Source organism: Peromyscus eremicus, chromosome 2 (assembly GCF_949786415.1).
Source record: "Peromyscus eremicus chromosome 2, PerEre_H2_v1, whole genome shotgun sequence".
Lineage (NCBI taxonomy): Eukaryota > Metazoa > Chordata > Mammalia > Rodentia > Cricetidae > Peromyscus > Peromyscus eremicus.
Window position 1 is genome coordinate 65134410 of NC_081417.1, and position 26418 is coordinate 65160827.

At 47.5% G+C, this 26418-nt stretch overlaps 1 protein-coding gene across 1 annotated transcript in view; it reads right to left on the reverse strand.

Moving 5' to 3' along the window:
- Positions 1–22238, reverse strand: part of Fbxo10 (F-box protein 10) — a 48455-nt gene extending 26217 nt beyond the window's left edge. Inside the window, exons 1-2 of the mRNA XM_059254270.1 lie at positions 22135–22238; positions 1297–1887 (exon numbers count right to left, since the gene is read on the reverse strand). Of these exons, the coding sequence (XP_059110253.1) occupies positions 1297–1881 (585 nt within the window). The 5' untranslated portion in view covers positions 1882–1887; positions 22135–22238. The remainder of the gene's footprint in view (positions 1–1296; positions 1888–22134) is intronic.
- Between the last annotated feature and the right edge of the window lie 4180 nt (positions 22239–26418).

Below are 26418 nucleotides of genomic sequence, written 5' to 3' on the forward strand. Positions count from 1 at the left end.
GGAGCTACAGCTGTGCTTCTGAGGCAGCAGCAGAGTCTCAAGTGAGCGTTTACCCTCAGAACCAACGGGTTTCAAGGCGTGAAGGGTATGGAGCCTTGCTTCTAGAAGCAAACTTTTCTTCCAGGTCTGCAGACCAGCACAGGGACACCCACTATTCCTTCTGAAACATTCAAGAGCTAAAAAGCAGGCTCTGGGGCTCCTAAAGACTTTGACATGACGTAATTTTACAAATCAGAGGGCCTGGATTTGAGCTCTAACCTCACTAATTACCCACCTGGGAAACATCTCTGCCTTTTGCTAATCCCCCTCACGTGCCCAAGGGAACCACAGCTACTGGTCACCACAGATGTCTGGGTATATGGAAGGTTGTCTGGATTATTAATAAGGCTTTGATCCAAGCTCTGCCCATAAGCCTGAAACCTCGGCTATGCTGCTGTTGTTGGGCCTCAATTTCCCTCATCTATAAAGCCAGGTGACACAACCTCCTCTTAGGGCTGTGGGGAAGAGGAAGTGAGGGATGGCTGTAAAGCACACGCCCGGTGCACACTGAGTGTCACAAACGGCCAGTGGGGTGCCGAGCATTAGAAAGAGAGACGAGTCTGGCTGTCACAGGCATGCTTCTAGCCAATGCACAGGCTCCACGCCACTTTGCAGGGCCACAGGCTCCTTCCTCCACACGTGCTCTGTTTAGAAGATGAATGCCGTGCTGGAGTGGTATTTCCTGACTTTCCCTCCAGATGAAGCAATGACTCCCGCACAGGATGAGGGTACAGGTGCCGAGAGACATGCTGCCGTGAGCAGCCAATGTCCTGCCACCATGATACACATTTTGCCACCTGCTCTACCTGGTGCTTTAGCTGATCTGGTTAGGAATAGAAGAAGTATAAAATTTTTTGTCCTTTGTCCATTTCTCATTTTTTTTTTCTTTTTTTGGGGGGTGGTGGTGGTGGTTCAAGGGTTTTTCTGTGTAGCTTTGCGCCTGTCCTAGATCTTGCTCTGTAGACCAGGCTGGCCTCGAACTCACAAAGATCCGCCGGGATCTGCCAACCAAGTGCTGGGATTAAAGGCGTGCGCCAACACTGCCCGGCCCACCTCTCATTTCTAATGCAGCTTTGAGGGAAGTAAGGTACAAATCATAACTCTGTACTGACCTGTGTGCCCACTTCTCGACTAGTTCAATTCCCGGGAGTATGTGCATAGGAATTAACTACTGAACTCTCAACTCTAACCAAAAAGGGGAATGAATGAGGCCAAGGTTGTGGGGTCAGGACTAGACGGCATCCAATGTGCACCCACCTTATACATGATTGGTGAGAACCAGGCTGGCATGAAGACAAGGTTGCACACGCGTGTGGTTGAGCAGTGCTGGTCAATGCTGGCAAGCAGGGCCACGTCACCCAACTTCCCTTGGCCCACAATCTCCACTGGCACCTTCAGGATGATCTCACCTTGCTCCTCGTACACACCGGGGAACAGCACGATTCGATCGTAGAGGCTGGCCATGGCTAAGGCACTGCCCAAGCTGTCAAACTCATGGCCTGGCCCAACACTCAAGGTGCGGCGCTCCCTCTTCCTGCGGAACAGAGAGAAGCAGATGGAGGACTCCAAGTCCAGCGCATTCTTGGTCCAGGTCTTGGAGGCCAGGTAGTGCTGCTTGAAGGCCTCCCTCCAGGACTCGGGCTCCACATCGGGCTGGTTGGGCCAGTTGGGGTGGCGGCACTCGGTGCAGCCCAGACACAGCTGCCGCCAGCGGGTACTGTCAAGGCTGAGGATCAGCTCATACCAGGCCCTGCAAACCAGGCTGCAGCGGCCCAGGTCAGGCAGGTGCAGGTAGGCCAGGATCACGCGCCACAGCTCCAGGGGGAGGCCACCCGTTTCCATGGTCACCTGGGAGAGAGACACAAAAGGAGAGTTTGTCTACTCCCCTTTTACTGTTTCCTTTTTAAAAATAACATTTCCTGACCCCAGGGAGGGGCAAGTGAGCAAGGCACAGCCCGTCAGAGGGCTTCATTTCCTCAATAAGAATCCATAATGGCTAACTTTGACTGTTAACTTGGTTAGATTAAGAAACAGCTAAAGCTGGGCGGTGGTGGCGCACGCCTTTAATCCCAGCACTCGGGAGGCAGAGCCAGGCGGATCTCTGTGAGTTCAAGGCCAGCCTGGGCTACAGAGCGAGATCCAGGACAGGCTCCAAAACTACACAGAGAAACCCTGTCTTGGGGGCGGGGGGGGGGGACGACAACGCTAAGAGATTAGTGAAGCCTGCTTCTGGGTGAGTCTGCGATGCAGTTGCAGACATAGAGGGTCAGGAGGACTCTGACAGAATTAAAGTGCTCGTCCCTGGATAGATTCATATTATGATGGCATTATCAGTAGTGAAAGGGAGGGCCTAGCTACAGGAAGTAGGACCTGGTAGCATGGTCTTGGAGCTGTATCTTGCCCTGGTCTCTTCGGGTAATACCCTTATTCTCTGCTTCCATATGTCATTAGGTAAAGGACCTGCTCTAGGCCAGAGATGGCTCAGTGGTTAAAAGCACATACTGCTCTTCCAGAGGATCTAAGTTCAGACCCCCGAACCTACATCACCTGTAACCCCAGCCCCCGGGGGATTCTACACCTTCTTCTGGCTTCTACAGGCACATGCACTACATGGTATACAAGAACATATATGTATGCAGACTTCCACATAAAATAAATATCTTCTTAAAAACGTACTCTACGAGCGAGGTACATGGCACATGCTTTTAATCCCAGCCCTTGGGAGGCAGAGGCAAGTGGATCTCTGAGTTCAAGGCCAGCCTGGTCTACAGAGTGAGTTCCAGGACAGCCAGAGCTACATAGTAAGACCTTGTCTTAAAAAACAAATAAACAAACAAAATTCCTTTTCTACCACACACTCTCTCATTTTGATATTCTGCCCAACCACATATACTTAAAAGCCACTGTCAACCCTGAAACAAGAGGCAAACTAAGTAATTCTTTCAGGCTGTTTTGGTCAGAATGACAAGAAAAGTCACTACTATAGACCCGGTGGGGATTTCACCTAATACCTGCCATCAGGAGGTCAGTCTCCACTCCCTTCAGTCAGGTACTCCAAGAATATGATCCCAGAACTCCTGGCAACCGAGTCCCGCCTTGTGAAGAGAACCCTGTGGTATGGCCGCAGGCAGCAAAGCAGGAAGGGCGAAGTGTCTAAGCCTCTGACACCAGCCATGCAGCTACAGGATTAGTTTACCCTGCTGAGCAGCAGCCTTGCTTTGATGAGGTGTTTCCTCACTATGCCCCCTTCCCTCCCTTCTGGAACAGCAATGTATATTTGGTGCCACTGTATGCTGGAAGTATGTAATTTGCTCTTATAAGGGGTTACAGTTAAGAGAGTGCCTTGAGTTTCAGGAGAGACTTTGGACTTTTAAACAGTATTGAGACTTTTGAGGTTGGACTGAATGCATCTTATATTTTGATGTGGCGTTAAGTATGTGGTAGTAGAATGTGGTGGTCTGACGAAGAATGGGCCCCACAGGCTCGGATGTTTATACACTTGGTCTTGAGTTGGTGGCACTGTTTGGGGAGGATAAAGAGGTGTGTCACTAGAGGTAAGCTTGAGGGTTTACAGAGTCCTGTCATTCTGAGTCTACCCTCTCTGTATTCTGCTTGCACTTCAAGCTGCCAGTTGTCAGCTGTTCCTGCCCCCTTGCCTGTCTGCTTTCCCACCATGATAGTGATGGACTCGTACCCCTTCTGTATCATAGCGCAAATAAACCTTCCCTTATATCAGTTGCCTTGGCCATGGTGTCTTACCACAGCAAGAGAAAAACGGCTCATACAGAAGTTGGTACCATGGTTGTGACAGACCTGACCATGTTGGTTTTTGGAAGGATGGGAAGACTTTGGAACTTTGGACCAGAAAAGCCATTAAACACAGTAAGGGGAGTTTGATGGACCACCCTAGTAGGAACAGTGACATTCTTCGCCAAAATATCACAGAAAGGTCTTGGCCTCGTTGCTAACATTGAGCTGGGCCTCCACGGTCTGAACAGTTCTGAGTACTGCTGTCTTCCACACTCTCATTCTCAAGCCTACCTTCAGCGATAGACTTCCTCCAACAAGGCCACACCTCCTGAGCCTCCCCAAACAGTGCTACCAACAAGGGATCTCATGAGGGTTAGTCTCATTCAAATCACTACAAGCGTAACAACCACACAGAAAGGATTAGAGATGAACTATGAAGACAAGGCAGAAAAAAAGGTGAGGACAGGTATATGTATTGAGGAAGTACAGAATCCAGATCTCTGGAATACCCCTGGGATCTACCTAACAGAGTTTGGATTCATACAGAGTGAGGCCATCTTTGGCTGCAATGGTCTTAGAGTCTGGATATCCCAAATACAAATGAGAACTAGGTACCTATTTGTCTTTCCTTTATCATTCCGATCAACAATTCACCACTGTTTCCCTAGAGAAGGCTGTGTGGGTTCTGACCCTGGCTCAGCCACTCCCTGATGCAAGAATCCTAATGTCCTAACCGTCTACTGGGCCGGCTGCCCCACGGCCTGCCTCCTTGCTTTCTTTGGGAAATATCTTTCCCCCTTACCAACAATTTATACCCCACGATTACAGAGGCAGGGGGCTCTGAAGAAAAACACACAACAAAATGGTACCCAGGCTTCTGGCTGCATCTGATTGGCTGTAACTGGCACATACAGCACACTGAGACCTTCTCTAGATGAACATGAGTTGATATCTAGTAGCTGGCTTCTTCCTCCGATGATGGGCCACCAGCAACTTCTTTCCTAAGCAATAAACTCTGGAGTAGGTGCTGGCGATCATTTCCCCATGGTGGACAGGAAGGAGCTGCACGGTGAGAAGGAACCAGAGAACGCACTGGACGCAAAGGGCATCCCAGTTTCTCCGTACGTCACGGTGCAGTCTGAAAGCTCAGCTTTACCCTTGGCCTTTGAATGCTAGTTATCTCCATGCCCCTCTGACAGATTTCCCTTTGGACTGGGTGTGGTCACCCATAACTCTAATCCAGGCACTTGGGAGTATCAGGAGTTCAAGGCCAGCTTGGGCTATGAGACTTTGTCACAATAAGTAAATGTTCTCCTTTTGGCATAAGCTGACCACATCCAATTTTTGCTATTAATACCAAAAGCTAGTGCTCTTGTGCATATTCTCTCTCTCTCTCTCTCTCTCTCTCTCTCTCTCTCTCTCTCTCTCTCTCTCTCTCCCACCCCCAATGCTGAGGATCAAACTCAGGGCCTCATACATGCCAAGCAAGTGTTCTACCCCTGAGCTTTAATCCACGTCCTCTTTTTGCTTTTCATTTTGAGACAAGCTCTCACTAAGCTGCCCAGGCAGGACTTCAGTTCTCAACCTTCTGCCTCACCTCCTGGGACCACACTTTTTCATTCCTTCTGCTTAGCTCGGACACTCACACACTACATTTCTGCTTCCTAGCTCAGACTCAGACTCCTCCCACTTAACAGATCCCCTGCCACACCATTTATTTATCTTTCTGTTTTCTCCCTCCCTATAAAGAGAAGCTCATTTATAAGACTCTACTGGCTGCTTCTCACTTCACTCTCCTTTGTTACCTGTGACTTCAATTTAAAAGCATCAGAAGCCGGGCGGTGGTGGCACACGCCTTTAATCCCAGCACTCGGGAGGCAGAGGCAGGTGGATCTCTGTGAGTTCGAGGCCAGCCTGGTCTCCAAAGCGAGTTCCAGGAATGGTGCAAAGCTACACAAAGAAACCCTGTCTCGAAAAACCAAAAAAAATAAAATAAAATAAAAGCATCAGAACTACCACATCCCCATAAATTTCTCGTGGAAATACCTAACTACATCATCTAGACATCTCCAGGAGCCTTGCTCATCTGCATCAGGACTGACTGCTGCATCGGGAGAGAGTATCTTTTGATCACTCCTTGGGGCTCTGACCTACTTCTACACCTGTTTCCCTGTCTCCACGTCCCACTTCCTCATCCTGGTTCTCCTGAGTTAACCGTGTGTACTGTTCTTTCCGGGGCACTTCCCAAGATGCCAGATCCACTGAGTCCCTTACTTCTACAAAAGGCTACTGGCAGGTGCTCCCGAGTGAGACCTTAATCCTCATGTATATAGCCTGCCACATTTGTCCACCAGGGTCCCTCTGGGATCTGTTGCTAATATCCCATTCCTAGGACAGATGTTAAAAGCCATCCAAATCACAACTACCCAAATTACAGCCACTAAGTACAGCTTCAACCTAGCTTACTATAAAAAGTGTTTGACCCAGACAACTTATTGTGTGGCCCATGTGATATACTACAGTACCCAGCATGCCAATTCCTGTCCCAGATGGGTTTCTCATCTTTACCATAGCAGCCTATTAAGAAAGAATGCCTGCCGGGCGGTGGTGGCGCATGCCTTTAATCCCAGCACTCGGGAGGCAGAGGCAGGCAGATCGAGGCCAGCCTGGGCTACAGAGTGAGTTCCAGGACAGGCTCTAAAGCTACACAGAGAAACCCTGTCTTGAAAAACCAAAAAAAAAAAAAAAAAGAAAGAAAGAAAGAAAGAAAGAAAGAAAGAAAGAAAGCAAGCCCTAGGCCACAATTCAGTTACAAAGACTACAGCAAAACCCATTTAAAACTGAGCACAAAATACAAGCTTACTATACTAGTTATAAATAAGTCAACAGATAGAGGTGAATCTCCATGAAGTCTCCACCCCAATTATCAGGTTAATTGTTTCCTCAAGCAGATAATGTCTATCATATAAACATAGCTTTGAGAACCCCCCTTCCATGAATAATGAGACTGATCTAGAAATTTCTACACAGAAAATCTTCCAGCAATAATGTGAGTAAGGAATCAAAGAGTAAAAACCCTGGAGGGGTGGACACCCCTTTAGTCTCAGTACTCAGGAGGCAGAGGCAGACAGATCTCAGTCTGGTTCTCAGCCTGGTCTACACCTGAGACTATGTCTCTCTTTGAAGGAAGATGCTAAGACCCCGGGAGCCAGCCTGTTACATGGGAAAGGCCAGTCCTTGCCACCCAGCAGAGCATGTGACGCTCTAGGTCAGTGGTTCTCAACCTTCCTAACGCGGCAACCCTTTAATACAGTTCCTCATGTTGTGGTGACCGCCAACCCTAAAATTATTTCGTTGCTACTTTATAACTGTAATTTTGCTACTGCTATGAATCATAACGCAAATATTTTTGGAGACAGAGGATTGACAAAGGGGTGGAGAGCCACAGGTTCAGAACCGCTGTTCCAACGGCACAGGCAAAGCCTCTGGAAACCTTGAGATCGCCCATTCCCTGGATGCCCCACAGGAAGTGCTGTGCTCTTCTCAAAGCCAGCAGGTGTCTACCTCTTAATTACTTCCCTGGCTGCTCTCACTCCTGCCTCCCTGGAGCCACTCACACTCTACACGCTTACATGGTCCACACTGGCAGAGGCCTTGAGTGACAGACTGGGCAGCTGGCACTCTAGCACAGGTTTCTCAGGAGGGGCATGGCCTGGGCAGAGCTGTATTTTAAGAGACCCAGAAGATGTAAGTGGAGCAGTGACGGCAGGAACTCCCAACTTGGTAAACATTAAATGGTTAACGTTTTCCCCTCGGAATGTGGGGTTATCTGGGAAATTTTGTGCAAAGGCGTCTGTAATGATTTGAGTATGTCTTGCAACAATCTATGTGCTAGAAACTTAATCTCCAAAGTCATATGTCAGTGGCATCTGAAGGTGCCTTTGGGAGCTAATTACCACTGGATGAGGTTGTTAGAGTAAGATGCCCAGGACGGCGTTAGTGACAGGTCACCTGCCATCTCAACATGCAACGGTCTCCGCCATTTAACTTCGGAACAAGAGGCCTTTCCCAGAGCGGATGCTGACACCATGCTCTTAGATTTAATTCTTAAAGATAGGGTCTTGCTGTGTTACACAAGATGAACTCTCAGGCTCAAGTGATCTCTCCTCTCAGCTTCTCAAGCAGCTGGGAACAGGCACATCCCAGGTGTCTATGTGTATTCATGCTCTTGGACACAAGCTAAATAAATCTATTTTGCTTTTTTTTTAATCATCTGTGCTCAAATATTTTGTTATATCAATGGAAAACAACAAAGATCAAAGACCACATCCCACACAGAACCCACCAGGGCTTCGGGTTTGGGGTTCAAGAGGCAAACAGTCTAGCTGCTGGCCTCTCAAGAGGCAGCCAGTTTCTATCTTCCTCCAGACTCAGCTGTGTCCCCAACTGCAGGGGTCTGAGTCTAGAGAGGCCGAGGCCAATAGTTCTTCCTTCGAAGTCCCCTTGAAGCTCAGGTAAGAGTCCCCTAGAGATCCACCGTCAGTTCTCTGTTGTTCTATTTGGCTTTATGTATACGATCTTCACAGGAGTCCACAGGGATCCACGCAGCAAGGGACTTCTCTAACTAGGTAACACTTTTTAAAAAGTGTCTTCTGTAAGTTCTGCCTTTCCTTTTTGCCGCTGGGGCCTCTGAGCATGGAATTAAAAAGCAACAACAGTCCCCAGGGCCTGTGAACCTGTAGCGTGACGTCTGTAAGAACTGGAAAAACAATGTGTAGGAAAGTAGGTCCTGAGTGAGGTAGGCTCCCGGCACCTCCATATTTAACATGTTCCTAAGAGGTGAGCTCAGGGTTTCTGGGGTCTCCTCCACCCTCCCACTGGAGAGAGCCACATGCCTCCAGGCTCCTTGGTATCCCCAGCCTTGGGAAGGGGGGCAGAGACCTCCTACTGGAAGGGAAGCCCACAAGACTTAGCTCTCAGCAAGTGGCCTGCTTCCCAGCCCTGTGGCCTGCAGCAGGGCCTTGCCTGAACCTCTCAGAGCCCATGTCCTCACCTCTGAACCAAGACCAACACCACTCACCAGATGGCTCTTCTTTTTAAAAAAAAGTGACATTTGGTTAACAAATACTTGATTGCCCACTACGAGCCAGGCACTATTCCAAGTGTTGGAAAGCAATAAGGAAGAGGAAGTCCCTGTCCTCAGAGACAGGCAAGGAATTAAGCAAATGTTAACATAAATGCTACAGAGCAATGAAGCAGGAGTTGTGTGTGTGCGCGCGCGTGTGAACAACTGCTGGGAGCTATTTTAGACAGGCTGTCAGGGACAGTCTCTGGGGAAGTGCCCCTGAATAGAGACCTGGCGTGAGATGAGTTACTAGTGACAGAATGCAGACAGAGAAAAGTCTGGTCACCTCGGCCAGTACAGCAGGTACAGGCGGTGGGGAGAGTGGACATGACAGGCAGAGCACTGGAGTACTCTCCCCATGGAAAGTGCTAGAAGGAAGGCTCTGCTTTGTTGGGTTTTCCGTCTGTCTTCCCACTGCTTTGTGTCAGCCCCAGCCTCAGAATCTGGGATATTTCAGTTCCTGACCCCGGCTTGCCCACCTAGACCGACACTCATCACAACAGACCATCTGGAGACTTCCTGCCCCTCTTTGCCTTTCCTGAGTGGAATGCAAGCCCCTTAAGGGCAGGAACTTTGAATTACTGTGTGTAATCCGTGCAGAACTCCGCCCATGGTGGGCACTTAACACGGAATGAATAAACTGTCACATGGCTGACACTGCTGAGTCTTCAAACCACAGCCACACAGACACCTGTGCAACAGGAAGTAAAACTGTGCTCATCACTTGCCATGTTTAAGACTGTGTGGTCGGCTTCACGATTCAGTCGGGAAGCAGATGAGGGTCCTGTTCCCCTACCCGGTAGAAGACAAAGACTCATCTACCAAAAAAAAAAAACCCAAAACCCAAAAAAACAAAACGCCCCCCCCCCCGCACTATACCCTCTAACCAAAACAATGCCCTCCATCACAAAACCAAAACAAAACACATAAATGGAAGACCACTCAGTGTCTCGAGAGAAGAAAACCCCTTGTTCAGAGAATAAAAACCTGCTGGAAGGACAGACACACCTGAAACTCCATCGGGAGATGGCTGAGGGGGAATTTACAGGTCTAGGCCAACCTAAGCTACATCCAAGCAACACCCCGTCTCAATAAAATGCTATTCTTCCCAAAGTATTATTTCATCTTTTTCTCTTCGCATCTCTTCCAAGCAATACAATTCAAAAAAGCGTCCCCAGGATCCAGAGGTTTGTTAGAATACTCAATCTTGGGTGTCATCACATACTTACTGGATCAGGGGTGGCATTTTTTAAATTTTTATCTATGTATATGTGTGGTGTGCTTGTATAAAAATATGCCTTATCAGGGAAGGTGTCTGCAGAGGCCAGAAAAGGATGTCAGATCTCCTGGAGTTGAACTTACAGGTGGTTGTGAGCCCCTGTGTGGTTCTGGGAACGAATCTTGGATTCTCTGCAAGAGCAGCAAGTACTTTATTATTTAAGTTTTACTTCTCAAGACAGGGTTTTTCTGTCTCCAAACTGGCTGTCCTGGCACTCCCTCTGTAGACCAGGCTGGCCTCAAATCCAGAGACCTGCCTGCCTCTGTCTCCTGAGTGCTGGGATTATAGGTGTGTGCCACCATGCCCAACCAAGAGCAGCAAGTACTCTTAACTGCTGAGCCATCTTTCCAGCCCCAGATATGACATTTTAACAAGATCACCAAGGAACTTGTGTGGACTCTAAGCTTGAGAAGCACTGAATTAAAGCAGTCCTGTCTTCATTTTACAGATATATGAAGGAAGTCAGCCTGCGAGAACTTGAATGACAAGGGACGTGCCCGAGTCACTGCTAGGGAGGAGGATTGGGGGGTGGGGCAAGCCAGCCTCATGGGTGAATGAGCACTTGAAATTCGGACAGGAGTAAGACAGCCTATCGAGGAATGGAAGAAAGTTTGTAGAGAAGCCAGGTGTCAGTAAGAGCCTGGAGTGGAAGCCGTTCTTAGACTGATACAGTTCCAGAGTCAGCCAGAAAAGCCAGCTGGTTCCCATGGACACCTCAACTAGTCACTAGTTAATTTGGGAGCTGCCTTGAGTCCCTGCACAAAAGGTTCTACCTATCCTGGTAAAATGACTCCTACAAGAAGGACCTGATGGGCCTCCCATCCTAGCCTGGGCTCTGCCTCCCCTTTACTGGCTAACCTTGAGGGCAGGTGCCTGAACCCTGCTTTCATGTTCTGCGATCAGATAAAGACAGAAATGGCCCATCGTGGTGTACATACCTGCAATCCCAGCACTTGGGTGGTGGCAAACAGGACAGTGAGTCTGAAGCCAGTCTGGGCTGTAGACAAGACCTGGTGTCTCAACAAAACCCAAACAACAAAAACCACTTTCTAGTTCCTACTTAGTTTCAAAGTGGTGGGAGATTAGATTAAGTTTTAAAAATCAATAAGAACAAAGGATCTAGGGCAGCTCAAACCTTTAGTATCCATGTAGAGGGAAAACAAGATTTTCTACCCACATTGTGAGGCATACAAAGCACCAGTTAAGTAAGAACAAACTGTCCAGCAGAGCAACTGTAATAGGTTAATGATTTAAAATCTCAAACCAAAGGATATGTCTCTACTTTTGTGGATTTTAGTTCAAGTCCATTCTAATATCATACAGAGGGAAATCTGAGCCACAAAAAGCCTGTACACAGGCCTGTACCCACACACATCCACAGATTTCAGAAAGGAGAGAAAACGTAAACCCTGAAGGTGGCAAATGTCTCAGTTGGGCATTCCATCATTCCTTCCAGCCTCAGTTCTCTTCAATCTAAGAGACGATATGTGCAGCGTTGAAATCAGATGCTGTAATTCAGAACACTGTGTGCTTGATCAAAGTCAGGAGCACTGAGCGGTTCAGGCCATCCGGGGCCTCCCTTTACCCTTCTCTGTCAGCCCAGGGCTGTTCACTGAGGTTGACATAGGATGGAACATGTATCAGGGAATCTTTCAACTGGCCCTTCGTCCTGATTCTCACAAACTTAATAAGCAGAGCTGAAAGGGCGAGGAAGGGAGTGTTTTGGGGTTTTTGTTGGTTTGTTTTTGTTTTGGGAAACAGAGTCTCACTAGATAGCCTTGCTTGGCCTGGAAAGTCAACAGATAGACCAGCGAGCCTCCAATTCAAGAGATCCATCTGTCTCTGCGTCCTGGGTGCTAAGATTAAAGCATGGCTAACCACACCCACCAGGAAGGTATTTTGAGGGCTTACTTATTCAGGAGCTGTGTCATCTTGGAGAGCACTCACAATGCAAACTGTACTGCACATCTCATCCCCAGCATCTGGCAGTATTATATCTGGATGGACTCCTAACCTGAACTAAGTCCAAAGTCCCTGGAGTACAACCACCTGCTGCCCAGGTCCCTTCTTACAATGTTGGGTTTCACGGCTAGTGATGGCACAGCACCCCTGGCCACGCATCACAGGTGTATGCATATGCTCACTGACCATAAGAAAGATTCAGTTGGTCCTGCAATTATTATTGATCATCATAAAATGTCTAATTTGGACTGGCAGTGTTCTGCTAGGAAGCCTAGTGTAAAGACTTAGGATTTCAAGTCAAAATCTACAAAAATCCAGGGCACCTCACCTGCAGGGCGAGTAGACCTCAACCATTTAAACTTTATCAATCAGATCATCACCTTCTGCCGACCAGCCAGCAACAGACCGCTCTAGCCGCTTCCCTTTAATCATGCTCAGCTTGAGGCAACTTCCACACCAAGTGATTGCTACTCTGCTGGTGACATTAGACATTCAATGGAGTCAGACTGGTCTCTGGCTGTCCTTCTCATCTATAAAAATGGAGCTAATACTACCTTAGGGACTTGTTGGGCTGATGAAAGATGTCTGGAAAGCAGTTACCAGGAGCCTGACCCACAGTAAACGCATAGTAAATGGTAGACTTCCTTTCCTGTGTTTTCCTAAATCAAGGCCCTTCTTCTTCTTCACCACATTCTGAGACACTTTTCTCAGCACCTTAGGAAGAAACAGAAATGTCTGAAGTGGACGGGCGGTGGTAGCACACGCCTTTAATCCCAGCACTCGGGAGGCAGAGGCAGGAGGATCTTTGAGGCCAGCCTAGTCTATAGGGTTCCAGAACAGCCAGGGCTACACAAAAGAGAAAAAAAAAAAAAGATGTCTGAAGTGCAGAGGGGATAGCGCTGACTATGCATGGCATTGGCCTATGATCAGCTGCTCACCAGCAGTGGCATTGGGTCCTCTGGAGCTGGAGTTGGAGTTACTAAGGGCTACAGAACTCAGGTCCTCAGAAAGAGCAGTAAGTGCTCTTACTGCTGAGCCATTTCCCCAGTCCCAAGAATTCCTTATTGTAACCAAGGGAAGGAGGTTCCTGGGTCCTGACCATCAAATGGCAACGAGAGTAAGTTCTCTTCTTCACGAGGATGATTAGAACAGCACAGCATCGACAGCAGAAATTCACCCGGGTGGGCATGGCCCCCGAGTTCCCAACGTCAAATTCTAGGGAGTTGGTTTTTTCAAGTACAACTAAGGGAGTGAATGGTAAGAACTGGAGGACCTTATGCTGGGGCCTTCCAGAACTCAGTGGGAAGCCTGGATTCCTGCAGCCCCAAGGCCCTCAGCCACACCAACGGACTTGCCCATCCTCCTCTTAATTTTACTCCACATCATTTTTCTGGTGGCATGAGGGATTGAACCCAGGGCCTTGTGCACCTCAGCAAGCTTGCTCCCACTGAGTTACACACGTAACCAAGCTTTTCACATTTCTGTTTTCACAAAGGGTCTTGCTGTATTGCCTAGGCTGGCCTCAGTCTACCTCTGCACACAAGCCCCAGAGTGTATGCTCCTCATTTGTATTCATTCATTGTGTGGTAGAGACAACGACCCTAGGGCCTTGTATGTGCTAGCTACATCCCCCGTCCCCTTCTGAGACAAGGTCTTACTAAATTGCCAAGGCTGCTCTTGAGCTCACTCTGCTGCCCAGGCAGGCCTTGAACTTGTGATCCTCCTCTTTAGCCTCTCAAGCTGCTGAGATCACAGGCCTGCGACACCAGGCCTAGCACTTTCCTTGTTCTTAGAGCTGTGTCCAGTCCATTTATCCCAACGGGCTGTCCTTCACAGTGCCTTAGCCAGGGCAAGGTACCACATGGAACAGATACTTGATCCAAAGTAGACAGGATATCCATGTCCCTTGTCAGGAATGGGAGAAACTCAGGAGACATCACCCGAGGGACTAAGGAATGTAGCCAAACTAGAGCAAGCAAGAAAGGGATTCAGAGAGACAAAGACATGCTCTTTCTTTTTCAAAAACATTTATTTACTTTATTTTGGAGGGAGGCGCCTGTCATCGCATATCTGTGGAGGTCAGAGGGCAATTTTTGGGAATCACTTCTCCCCTTCACTATGCAGATTCTAGGGACTGGGTTGGTTGTTAGGTTTGGCAATAAGCACCTTAACCTGCTGACCCATCTTGATAGCCTGAGATTTTTTTTTTAAATATTTGTATTAATTCTTTGAGAATTTAATACACGTATATAGCGTTGTGGTGGTCTGAATGAGAATGGCCCCCACAGATTCATATATTTGCTTAGTCCCTAGTTGGTGAACTGTTTAGGAAGGAATAGGAAGTGTGGCCTTGTTGGAAGAGGTGTGCCCCTGGGGGTGGGCTTGAGGTTTCAAAAGCCCATGCCAGTCAGGCCCAGCGTATCTTTTTCTCTATGTCTCTGTTTCCCTCTCCGCTGCAACTTGCAGATGAGATGTGAGCTCTCAGCTACCTCTCCAGCATCATGTCTGCCTGCCATTACCTACTCGCCATGATGATCACAGACTGACCTTCTGAACGGTAAGCCCTCCACTAAATGCTCTCTTTCGTAAGAGTTGCCTTGATCATGGTGTCTCTTCAAAGCAATAGAACAGTGACTAAGACAAATGTATTTGACCCTGTTCATCCCCCACTCCTCCCAGATATGTCCTCTAGCCTCCAGCTAACTCCTTGTTCTCTTTCCCAAAGAGGAAAGTCCCAGTACTCGGGAGGCAGCGGCATGTGAGTCTGGCATTTCTGTTGCCCATATATGCATGGGTGGGGGACAGTCAACCTACCAGAAGCTACTTCTTTTTTTGTTTGGTTTTTGCTTTTTCAAGATAGGGTTTCTCTGTGTAGTCCTGGTTAGGCTGGCCTTGAACCCAGAGATCTGCCTGCCTCTGCCTCCTGGGTGCTGGGATTAAAGGTGTACACCACCCAGCTTTGAGGTTACTTTTTAAAAGAAAACTGACTCCCCCTCCTGCAGAAGCCATCAGCTGTCAATAGCTCCCCCTTAGAGGCCCTCCCACTCCATGCTGGAATACTGACTGGCTTGATCTTGTCAGGTAACACAGCTGCTGTGGGTCCATGTGTCCATCAGTCCTGTCATATCCAGAAGATACTATTTCACCCTGGTCCTCCCCAAAATCTGGCTCTTAGAATCTTTCTGTTCCCTCTTCTGAGATGTTCTCCTAGTCTTGTGGGGAAAATTAGTCCTTATCTGTCACCCTACACAAAATTCTAAATGGGTCAAAATCTCAATGTTAGACCTGAAACTCTGAAAATTCACAAGGAGAGTAGGGAGTAAACTTGATGATATACTTACTTAGGTAAAGATTTTCTAAATGGGGCTCCAGTGGCCAACAATCAACATGAGGGACCTCATGAAATTAAAAGGCTTCTAGACTGCAGAGGAAACTGTTAACTGAAGAGGCAGCCTACAGAGTGTGGGGGAAAAACCTCTGCCATATCACAACAATAGAAAAGCAACTAATACACTGGATTTCACTGTGTATCCCAGGCTGACCTAGAATTTGCTACGTAGACCAGGCTGGTCTTGAACTAACAGAGATCTAGCTGCCTCTACCTCTCAGATGCTCAGATTGAAGGCAGATGCTACCATGTGTGCTCAGTGGTCGTCACTGTCATCATCTTCTCCTCATCTTCTATTACATTTAGTGTGTGTGTGTGTGTGTGTGTGTGTGTGTGTGTGTGTGCGCGTGCACGCACATGTGTGGTGGTCAGAAGACAGTTTTCAGAAGAAGGTTCTCTCCTTCCACCTGTGGGTTCCAAGGATGGAATTCAAGCTGTCAGATTTGATGGCAAAGCCCTTCTCTTCTAAGCCATCGTGCTGGCAGAGAATTGGTGTCTGGAATATATAAAGAACTCAGAAAACTAAACATCAAGAAAACACACTACCCAAACTTAACGGAACTGAAGAAAGAAGGAGAAACAAGGGCCAGCACGATGGCTTAGAAGAGAAGGGCTTTGCCATCAAATCTGACAGCTTGAATTCCATCCTTGGAACCCACAGGTGGAAGGAGAGAACCTTCTTCTGAAAACTGTCTTCTGACCACCACAGATGTGTGCGTGCACGCACACACACACACACACACACACACACACACACACACACACACACACTAAATGTAATAAAAGATGAGGAGAAGAAGATGATGACAGTGACGACCACTGAGCACACATGGTAGCATCTGCCTTCAATCTGAGCATCTGAGAGGTAGAGGCAGCTAGATCTCTGTTAGTTCAAGACCAGCCTGGTCTACGTAGCAAATTCTAGGTCAGCCTGGGATACACAGTGAAATCCAGTGTATTAGTTGCTTTTCTATTGTTGTGATAAAACACCATGACCCAGGAAACTACAGAGTGTTTATTTGGGCTTGTGGTTCCATAGGGTTAGAGTCTACAGTTAGAGTGATGGCTGGAACAGCAAGAAGAGAGCTCACATCTTAAACCACAAGCAGGAAGCAGAGGGTGTGAGTCTTTAAATCCTCAAAGCCCACCTCCAGTGACAGACTTCCTCCAATAAAGCCACACCTCCTAAACCTCCCCAAACAGTGCCACCAAATGCGGACTAAGTATTTAAATGTCTGAGACTAAGAGGGACATATTTAAATCATCACATCCAATTTTTTTTTAAAAAAAAAAAAACTTAAATACAAATAAGATATATCTTTTAAAGTATTTAACATCTACATTAGCCATCAGGGAAATGCAAATTAAAACTACATTGACATTTCATTTACCCCAGTAAGAAAGGCTAACAGTAAAAAACAAATGAGGGGGCTGGAGAGATGGCTCAGGGGTTAAGAGCGCTGCCTGCTCTTCTAGAGGTCCTGAGTTCAATTCCCAGCAACCACATGGTGGCTCACAACCATCCATAATGAGATCTGGTGCCCTCTTCTAACAGGCAGGCATACATGCAGGCAGAACATTGTATATGTGATAAATAAGTCTTTTTTTTTTTTAAAGAAAGAAAACATAAGAGAATAAATGCTGGCAAGGATGTACGGGGAGAAAACCCCTCATTCACTGTTGTTGGGAAAGCAAAGTGGTACAGCCACTATGGAAATCAATGTAGAGGTTCCTCAAGGAGCTAGAAATACACCTACCACATGACCAGCTATACCATTCCCAGACATACCCAAAGAACTCCATACCCTACTACAGAGGTATCTGCTCATCCATGTTCACTGCTACTCTGTTGACAAACAGATGAACAGATGTCCATCAATAATGAAAACCTGGTACCTACAGACAATGAAAGTAAATGGAGGAAGTAAATGGACGAGCCTGGAAAAAATTATACTAAGTGAGGCAACCTGGACCTAGAGAGACAAACAGTGCATGTTTTCACGTATACGTGGATCTAGTGTGTGTTTAACTTAAAGTCCCTGCAGGACCAGCTGAATGGATCTCTGGATAAAGTGCCTGTCAACCCTTCCAACCTGGAACCACATTAAAAACAAGCCTGTTGACTTGAGTATTTCACAAAGATGCTAGTCTATTAACCATAAAAAAAAGTGCTCAGTATCAGCGACTAACAAGGAAAGCAAGTTAGAGCCTCAAGAGATTTTATACACCCAAGAATAGTTAAATAAACTGGCCAAAGCAAGAATCTCTAAGGATTGGAAGCAAGTAGAACTCACAAACTGCTAGTAAGACAGAAATTTAGAAGCTGGGTATAGCAGCTCACACCTGTAGATGCTGGCTACAGGTATGAGGCAGGGGGATTGCTGTGTGCTCCAGGTCAGTCTCAGTTACATACTGAGTATGACAGCTTGAACTACACAGTAAGATCTTGTATCAAAAAGCAAACCAACCAATCAAGGTGTGTGTCGGGGGAGGTGAGGGAGCACGTGCTACCACCACCAACAAAGCGATTCTATTTAGATGAATGGAACCTAAAGAAGTCTGTTCAGATGCACAACAGACTATGCCTGAGGAGGGCCAGAGAGTTGGCTCAGGAGGCAAGCCTGATGATCTGAGCTCCATCCTGGGAATCCACACAGTAAAGGAGAACCAACGTGTGCATGCCCCCCGCCACTAAACAGACAATGAGCCAACTCAGTTCAGAAGAGAGAGAATATGTCGAGAATGTTCTTGGCAAGCCCCCGTCCATCCATTGCTGACTGCACTCACGGTGACCTGTTCGCCTGCTGTTAGCGACAGACATGGGGCTACCACGTGGATGCACGCCAAGTGATACACCGAGCAAAAGAAGCAAAACACAACGTGCAGACAGGGTGATCTCACACGGACGAAGTTAGACTAGTTAACCAGATGGTACCGTGTAGGGACACACACACAAACGATGGAGAGAACAGAGATGATGTTCATCTACAGGTCAAGATGGCAGCTGCCCAGCTTAGAGTCTGAAGGAGGCACTGCCCGTGCTCCACTTCTTGAGGTTACAGTCTTTACATGGTCATTTCCCTCATAATTATTTGCTAAACTATGCATTCGTGGGCCCCATCTGTATATTTTATCTTTCCGAGTAAAAAAACATTCAAAACAAAGATAACAAAATAAATACACTGATTCTTAGAAAAATTGAGAACACAAAAACTGTCATTCAAAACAAAACAACTGTAACCGTCTTTTTGTTTGTTTTTGAGTTGAGATCTTGCCACACTGACTCTAACTTCTAGGTCCAAGCAATCCTCCTGCCTCAGCCTTTCAAGAGCTACAGTGTCACAATGCCAACCACAGTCCTTTGGTTTTTATTTGAAACCTTGCTTTCCAAATTCCAAATATATACCAAATACATTTTCACTTTCAGTAAAGCCTATTTTCTTTTCCTTTTTCCTTAAATAAAGTCTCTTGTAGCCTAGGTGGACCTAACCCCTGGCCCTCCTGCCTCCACCTACAGAGAGTTGCGACTGCAAGCATGCACCACTCAGCTTAAGGAGCAGATGTTTGCAGCTGCCTAACCTCTCAGGACTGCAGGTGGAAACGGTCACCTGGGAACAGATGTAGCCTTTGCCAAGAATCACCCAAGGACCCACCCCTCTTACACTTGGAAAAACAAGGCTGAAGAGGTACCCAAAGGCCTAGGATGGCATCTTCCTGAAATCTGCCATTCCTGAGAATCTTTGCTTAGGTAAAACCCTGGTGACAAAGTGGAAGCAGTTTACCAAAGGGACTTGGGTTAAGCTTAGAGAAGGGAAGGAAGACACAGCCCTTAAATTCGGATAGAAGGCTTGAAAGAGAGGAGGATCTCGGTGGTCTACAGTGACTCCAGAAGGCTAGAAAAAGACAGCCTAGCAGCAGACTCAATACAAGGCCCAACAAGTGGTGCTTTGGGAAACACAAAGCTAAGCACGTGAGCGTGACCTAAAAAAAGCTCTAACCTCAGAGTCCAAGCAGGGGATCTTGCTGGTGTGGAGCTGGTCCCTAAAGGGCACTGAGCAGCAATTACCACACAATCTTGAACTGTGAAGAGCAACTCTTCCACAGTGACACCAGGTAGCTGTCAGAGATAACAATCTGGGTGCATCGCTCACTGCTCTCTCTCCTCTGAAAGGACCTCTCTGGGCTACAGACGCCTCTACAGAGCTCAGAATCCTTACTAATGAGGGTTTTGGAAGACTTGGCAGGGTACTTGAAAAAATAAAGAAATGCGTGACTACATTAGTGCCCAACTTGAGAAATGAGACACACTGATTAAACATTGAAACTGAAATAGATGGATCCCAAACAGGTGTTTTTCTAGCCCCCTTTTGTTGACAATCCCATCATGTCAGCTAAAAGGGAAAGCAGCAGCTCCTTCATACAAAGCCCACGGCAGGTGACTCCAGAGGAAAAGGCTCATCCATTAAGGCAAACTCAAGAAGAAAAGGCTACTGGCCACTGTGCTACCTAGTGTCCTCTGTGACTGCGGCCCATTAAAGGAACATGTTTCCTTCACATCTCCTTCGAAAAGCAGGTGAGGTGTTCTTTGTTGCCCAGCGCTGTCACTCTGCCTAGGAGAGCTCTTGCTGGCTCGCCATTTACACCTTTCCAGGGGTTCACTGACCTGCCCCTGACACCAACCGGCCAACACCCTCAGTTTTATGCCACAGCACTGCATCATCATCATCATCATCATCATCATCATCATCATCAATGGGTTGGGCCTAAAAAGGATTCTCCCGATTTCTCAGGCCAAGGTCTGTCTCTGCTTTCTCTGTTCTTTTCCTATCCCTCCTCACACTGCCACTCATTAAAGGGAAGGATGAAAGGAGGGACCAAAGGAAAGGAAGACCATGTATGCACTACAACTGAAAAACAAACCAAACCAGGAAGCAGGGCTCGGTGGGGGAGAGGCTGCTGCTTGGCCACACAGCTCAGTAGCTACTGGTGCTATCATGAAAATGTAATTCCCCTGATAACCATGGAAACCAAATGAAGGCACTATGGTGAAGGCTGCTCGCTTTAGCTATCTAGAAACACTAAGAGGCCAGAAACCAGAGAAACAAAGAAATGCAGCCTTCTAGGCCCGAGGAAATCCTTTCCTAAAGCTTCAACAAAGTGCCGTTTTCTCCAGACTCTAAATCTCATCAAGCTTCCACCAGGGCTGGAGACCTGACAAGGTTCATGAAACAATTCAAGCCTCTCTGGTGTGCTGGTCCCCTGGGGCCAGCTGCTATGAGGCAAGCTCTCTGGGAGCTGGAACTTACTGTTATCCTAAAATATACTGAGACCCATCAGAGGGACACACACACACACACACACACACACACACACACACATGTGCACAAAATAGACTTTTATATAACCTCAAACTAACAGCCAGCTATGGAAACAGCTTCACGGGGGCAGACACCATTGTCTGGTTCATAGCTTTCTCTCCATCCAGTTTCTTGTAGATGCACAAACACACAGCCGGAATAAACGAACATAGGAAAGCACACGCATTCTTTCTACTACCCAGCGCCAACAGTGTTGAAGTCTGAGCAAAATCAAAGTCCTGGCCTCGTTCTGGGTCCAGTTCCTTTATGTGCTGTAGACAGCTGGATTCCATGGGCTCCTAGGCATCGTCCAATAGACAGTCAATCACTCTACTGTGCTTTTTTTGGTGGGAGCACATGCCTGGCAGTTTTCTTTCCCCTCAGAGGGAATCTGATACCCATCTGCTCAAGTAAATTAGCGTTCCCATCCTGCCTGACTCATTCGGTAGGAACAACAGGTTCCCATGCCAATGTGAACCAGAAGGCAAAGGGGGCCTGGGAAAGGGGAGAGGGTTCTACAGCCAAAAACGGCACTGTTTTCAGGATCACATACACAGTGGACGCTGTGCTTACTGCAAGAAAGACGTCTCTCTTGGAGCCCTCTCTAGCTTGCTATTTTAATAATGCTCACACTGAGAGCACTCTCTAAGGAGCCCTCTGGCCCGCACTGTGCTGGTCTCTTCACACTCAATCCTCACCGCAGCCTCTGGCCGAAGTACTCATCTCTACTTTTAACAGAAGCGCCATCGACGTGGCTCAAGGTTGCCTGGCTAGTGGGTGATGGAACTAACACCAACTCCGGAGTTCTGGCTCACCAAATGGCACTGCCATCACTTCTTCGGTGCAGGAGGGAAGCCAGGCAGGGGTTATCCCTCCTCCTTCAAAGATTTTAGAAACCGAGTCTCCGCAACTTGCTAAAACCAGACCCACTGGCTGCCCGGCTGCACACTCGCTCCTGCATCCCCAGGTGAAGGCTGCAAACTGCAAAGTAGAATTAATTCTCTTGCATACTCGAAAAGCCTGGGGCTGGAGGCGACAGCGGGAGGTTTGGGGGGGGGGGGGACGACAAGGCACGGCTATCCCGGAGCTCCGGCAGCCAAGCCCCCCCACCCCCGCACTGCCCCAGGCCGGGTCCCCGCACCCCAGTCCCCGCAGGAGCGAGTGGCCGGTGGCCTGGAGCACCAGCGGGCTTCCGGGAAGCCTCCGGGGTGCGTCGAGGAACCCGCGCTCTTACCTCAGGGAGCGGCGCTGCGGGGCCGCGGCCGCGACGCCCTGGAAGCCGCAGGGCTGCCCAAGGACTGCGGCCCGCCGCCAGGAGGACCGACTTCGCCGCGAGCCCCGCCCCCGACCGCCGTCACGTGACGCGGGGGTGGAGCCCGGCGGTGAGCGCACCGCCCCGAGACCGGAGGGAAGGCGGAGCTAGCGGGCCTCGGCGGAGGGCGAGCCTGGCCTCGGAAGGGGCAGGAATAGCATCCGTGGGCGAGAACTGCAGGAGGATCCCAGGGGGTCAGCGCGGATCCTTCCCTGCACCGTTAGCCTGACAGCCCCGTGGGCTACCGTGCGGATGAGCACATAGGAGCTGGGTTCACCCCGCGAACAGACTGACCCTGGCTAGAAGTCGGGAGGGACACTGGGGCCATGGTTGTATGGACAGCTCTTGGTATAGCAATGCGTGATGTATGTAAATGATGTGTAGTAGTTGTTGCTCCAACTACTAGTTATGGGCCCCAGAGAACAAAGCAGTGATGGCTCCTGTTCTGAAATCCATTCTCTAGTGCAGATGGTAAACATGAAATGCTATTTAAGTCCGTATGTATTTAAAACTAGGGGTTGAGGGACGTGATGAGAGTAGCCATATGGAAAAGGGCAGGGAAAGTCTGTGTGAGAAGACTCATGAGCCAAGGGAGGCAAGATTGCTCCTTAGAGAAATACAAAGTGTTGTGTTGTTGTTGTTTTTTTAACAACAATTTTTTTAAATTTTTATGTGTATGAGTGTTCTCCTGAGTTTATGTGCACCCTGCGCTTGCAGGAGCCACTGGAAGCCAGAAGAGGGAGTTGGATCTGCTGGAACTGGAGTACAGACATTGTGAGCCGCCAAGTGGATCCTTTGCGAGAGCAATACACCTCCTAACCGCTAAGCTGACTGTCCAGCCATGTGCACTCACCCCACTTCCCCCCTCCACCACCACCCCCGTCTTAGATCAAAGGGTATTAGAGGTCATTAGTATTTCATATTGCATGATAAAGGTTTTCTTTTATGTACATGGAAGCCATTGAAGGGGTAGAGAATGTGGGTGTTTTGACACTGCTACTCTGTAGTGAAAAGACAAGAGACTGGATTGAGTACTGGTAGTGGATATGGGGACACACAGACTTGAGCCGGTTTTGCAGTAGAGTCAAATTTGGGTTGTTGTGGAAAAGCTAGGGGGAATCCAGTCTTGTAGCTTAACGGACTACCACAGCTCTGGGAGTGCTGTTACAGTAAGGGGAACAGATAGAAGGGAAGGATCAATAATTCAGTTTTGAACTTCTTAAAGTTGTGATGCCTTTGTAGCATCGAGGTCATTGATTGTAAAAAACAGCTGGGAGGCGGCCAGGAGAGATGCCCCAGCCTTCTGCTCTTGCAGAAGATTCAAGTTTGATTCTCAGCACTCATATGATCACTTGCTACCCTCTGTAACTCGAGTTCCAGGGGGGATCTGATGCCCTCTTCTGGTCTCCTAGGATACCAGGCACACGTGGTGCACAAACATTCACACAGAGAAGGCACACGTACACAAAAAATAATTTTAAGAATTTTTTTAAAGCATCTGGACTCAGACCTCTGAATTACAGAAGAGACTGTCAAGTGCAGAAACCTAACTCACCAAGAATGTTGAGAAGTTCTTACACTACCCCTGTGGTCTCACTGGCCTCTGCCAACTCCTAGGTCTACAACAAAAAAGGAGTCTGTTAAAATGAATCTCATCTATTACCACTATATGATGAATTTGGCATGATGGGGTGAGGCCTAAATTACCATGTAGCTGTAGGGGTTTTTATTTGTTTTATGTAGTGGTTGGAGCAAATTCAGGGGCTTGCAGATGCTGGGTAAGGGCTCTCCCCTTCACCGACAACCCAGCCCTCAACTACGCATTTATTTAAAGCCCAAACAAAACACCTAGCCATAAAAACAACAATTTAAAGACTGAAAGCTGTCCACCATACCCACAGATGTAGTGAAAAGGCCATGCTTAGGTCAAGTCCAGCGCAGAACAGGATGAACTCATACTACAATGAACTTGGTGATGTTGCTCGCTTTTGATGACTGGTAAACCCACCACATGTCTAATCCTTTGAAGAGTACCCCCATTGTATGAAACCAGCAGGCTGGATATGAATTTCAATAAGCAATTAAAATCCCAAGTTCCTGGATTTGTGCCATCAAACATTATTGTTTATTTTGGCATTTCTGTAAAAGAGTTAGGACTGCCAAAGGAGAGCCGTGGTGGCTGTCTACCACAGCATGCTGTCTGTCTGGTGGCTGTCTACCACAGCATGCCGTCTGTCTGTCCACCACAGCATGCTGTCTGTCTGGTGGCTGTCTACCACAGCATGCTGTCTGTCCCCTTTATTAGTGCTACTGGTGTCACATGCCACACGAGGGGTTTTACATGTTAAGACAGTGGTGTTTTAGTTGAGATGTATTTGTTTTATTGAGTGTGTGTGTGTGTGGGGTGATTTGGCTGCATGTGTGTTGGTGCACAAGAGCAACATTTATCAGGCGTTGGTTGCTCCTGTTTTCCTGCCCTGTGCTCTCTAGGACAGCCTTCCATCCCACCATGTGCACAGTGTTCCCCCTTCTGTCGGTTGACCCTTCTCCTTCATTTGACTAGAGTGGGCCTGCTCGTCTTAGCAGCCTGGCACATACTTCGTATTTGTGGCAAATGGATAAGTGAATATGCAGTCTCCTCCGCCATCTGAACCTTTTCTTTACGGGAAGATTAGACTCAGGCAGAGTCACTTGTCCAAACACACAACAGCTGCCATCTTTTTCGGCCGTCTGCAGATCTCAGCTTTCTTCCTGCGTTTGGGGGTTCGTCACCGATGAGCTTGTTGAGAAGAAATCCATGTGTTTTGTTAGGGAAGTGAAGACTCTAGATACTTTGTCTTTCCATGTAATTCTAATTTTACAAATAAACATTCCCCCTGCAGAATTGAGACCCACATGCTATATAACAACATCTCTGGAACATTGGCAGACACTTGATGTAGAGCATCATCGAGTGCCGTGAAAGCTGTGAGCTTGCATCCCTGAGTAAGTGGTGGCACCTAATGGTCAACAGACAAACAGATGTTCCAGCTGTCCAGTCTCCCAGGAAACCTGATTCTCTGGTGATCCTGAAATTCCTTTTATCTTTTTAATGAAATGTTTTCCTTACTACTGCCAAAATTGGATTTTGATGTTTACAACTAAAAATTCAGACTCACATAATTTATATTAAAACACTGAAGCTGTTACCCAGGACTGTGAATTCTAGTGTTCTTTCCACACTCATTTCTCCGTGTTCCAACAATCCACAATATTTACATTATGTATTGATGGCTCTGTATCAGTTTCTTAACTGAATTTTTATGGAAGCTGAAAATAAACATTTTGAGTGGCTGCATGGGGAGGCGGCTGTCAGTAGAACATCCAGTTTCGAAGGCAGAAACGTTATGCATCTGCTCTGTGATTTTCTTCTCTCTGTATGTGTGGTATTTGTACATGTTTCTTTGTGCCTGTGTGTGCGTGTGTATGGGGGGCAGAGGTCACCATTGAGCATCTTTCTCTATCACTCTCCACCTTTATTTTTCTCCTTTCCCCCTTTTATTGAAAATAAATTACTCTCATATAATAATCCCGATTACATTTTCCCTGCCCCCTATTCCTCCCACTTCCTCCCTGCTTCCCCTCCCATCCAGATCTACTCCCTTTTGTCTCTCATTAGAAAAAAAAAACAGGCTTTTTTCCTAAGGGATAATAACAAAATAAAATACAATAAGATAAAACAAAAACTACCGCATCAGAGTTGGACAACAAACAAACAAACAAACAAAAATCAGAGACCCACTTGTTCACACACTCAGGAATCAAAAAATCACTAAACTGGAGGCCATAATGTGTATGCAGAGGACCTGGAACAGACCTGTGCAGGCTCTGTGCATGCAGCCTCAGTCTCTGTGAAAGAACATATGTGAGCTTTGATCATGTTAGTTTAGAGAGCCTTGTTTTCTTGGTGCATCCCCTCTGACTCTTATACTCTTTCCACATCCTCTTCTAAGGGGTTCTCTGAACCCTGAGAGGAGGGATTTGGTGTACACATCCCATTTAGGGCTGAGTGTTCCAAGGTCTTTCGAATAATGTCTGTCTGTAGGTCTCTGTATTTGTTCCCATCTGCTGCCAAAGTAAGCTTCTCTGGTGGCTGAGCAAGGCACTGATCTATAAGTTTAACAGAATATCATTAGGAGTCATTTTATCACTACATTTTTAAAGACC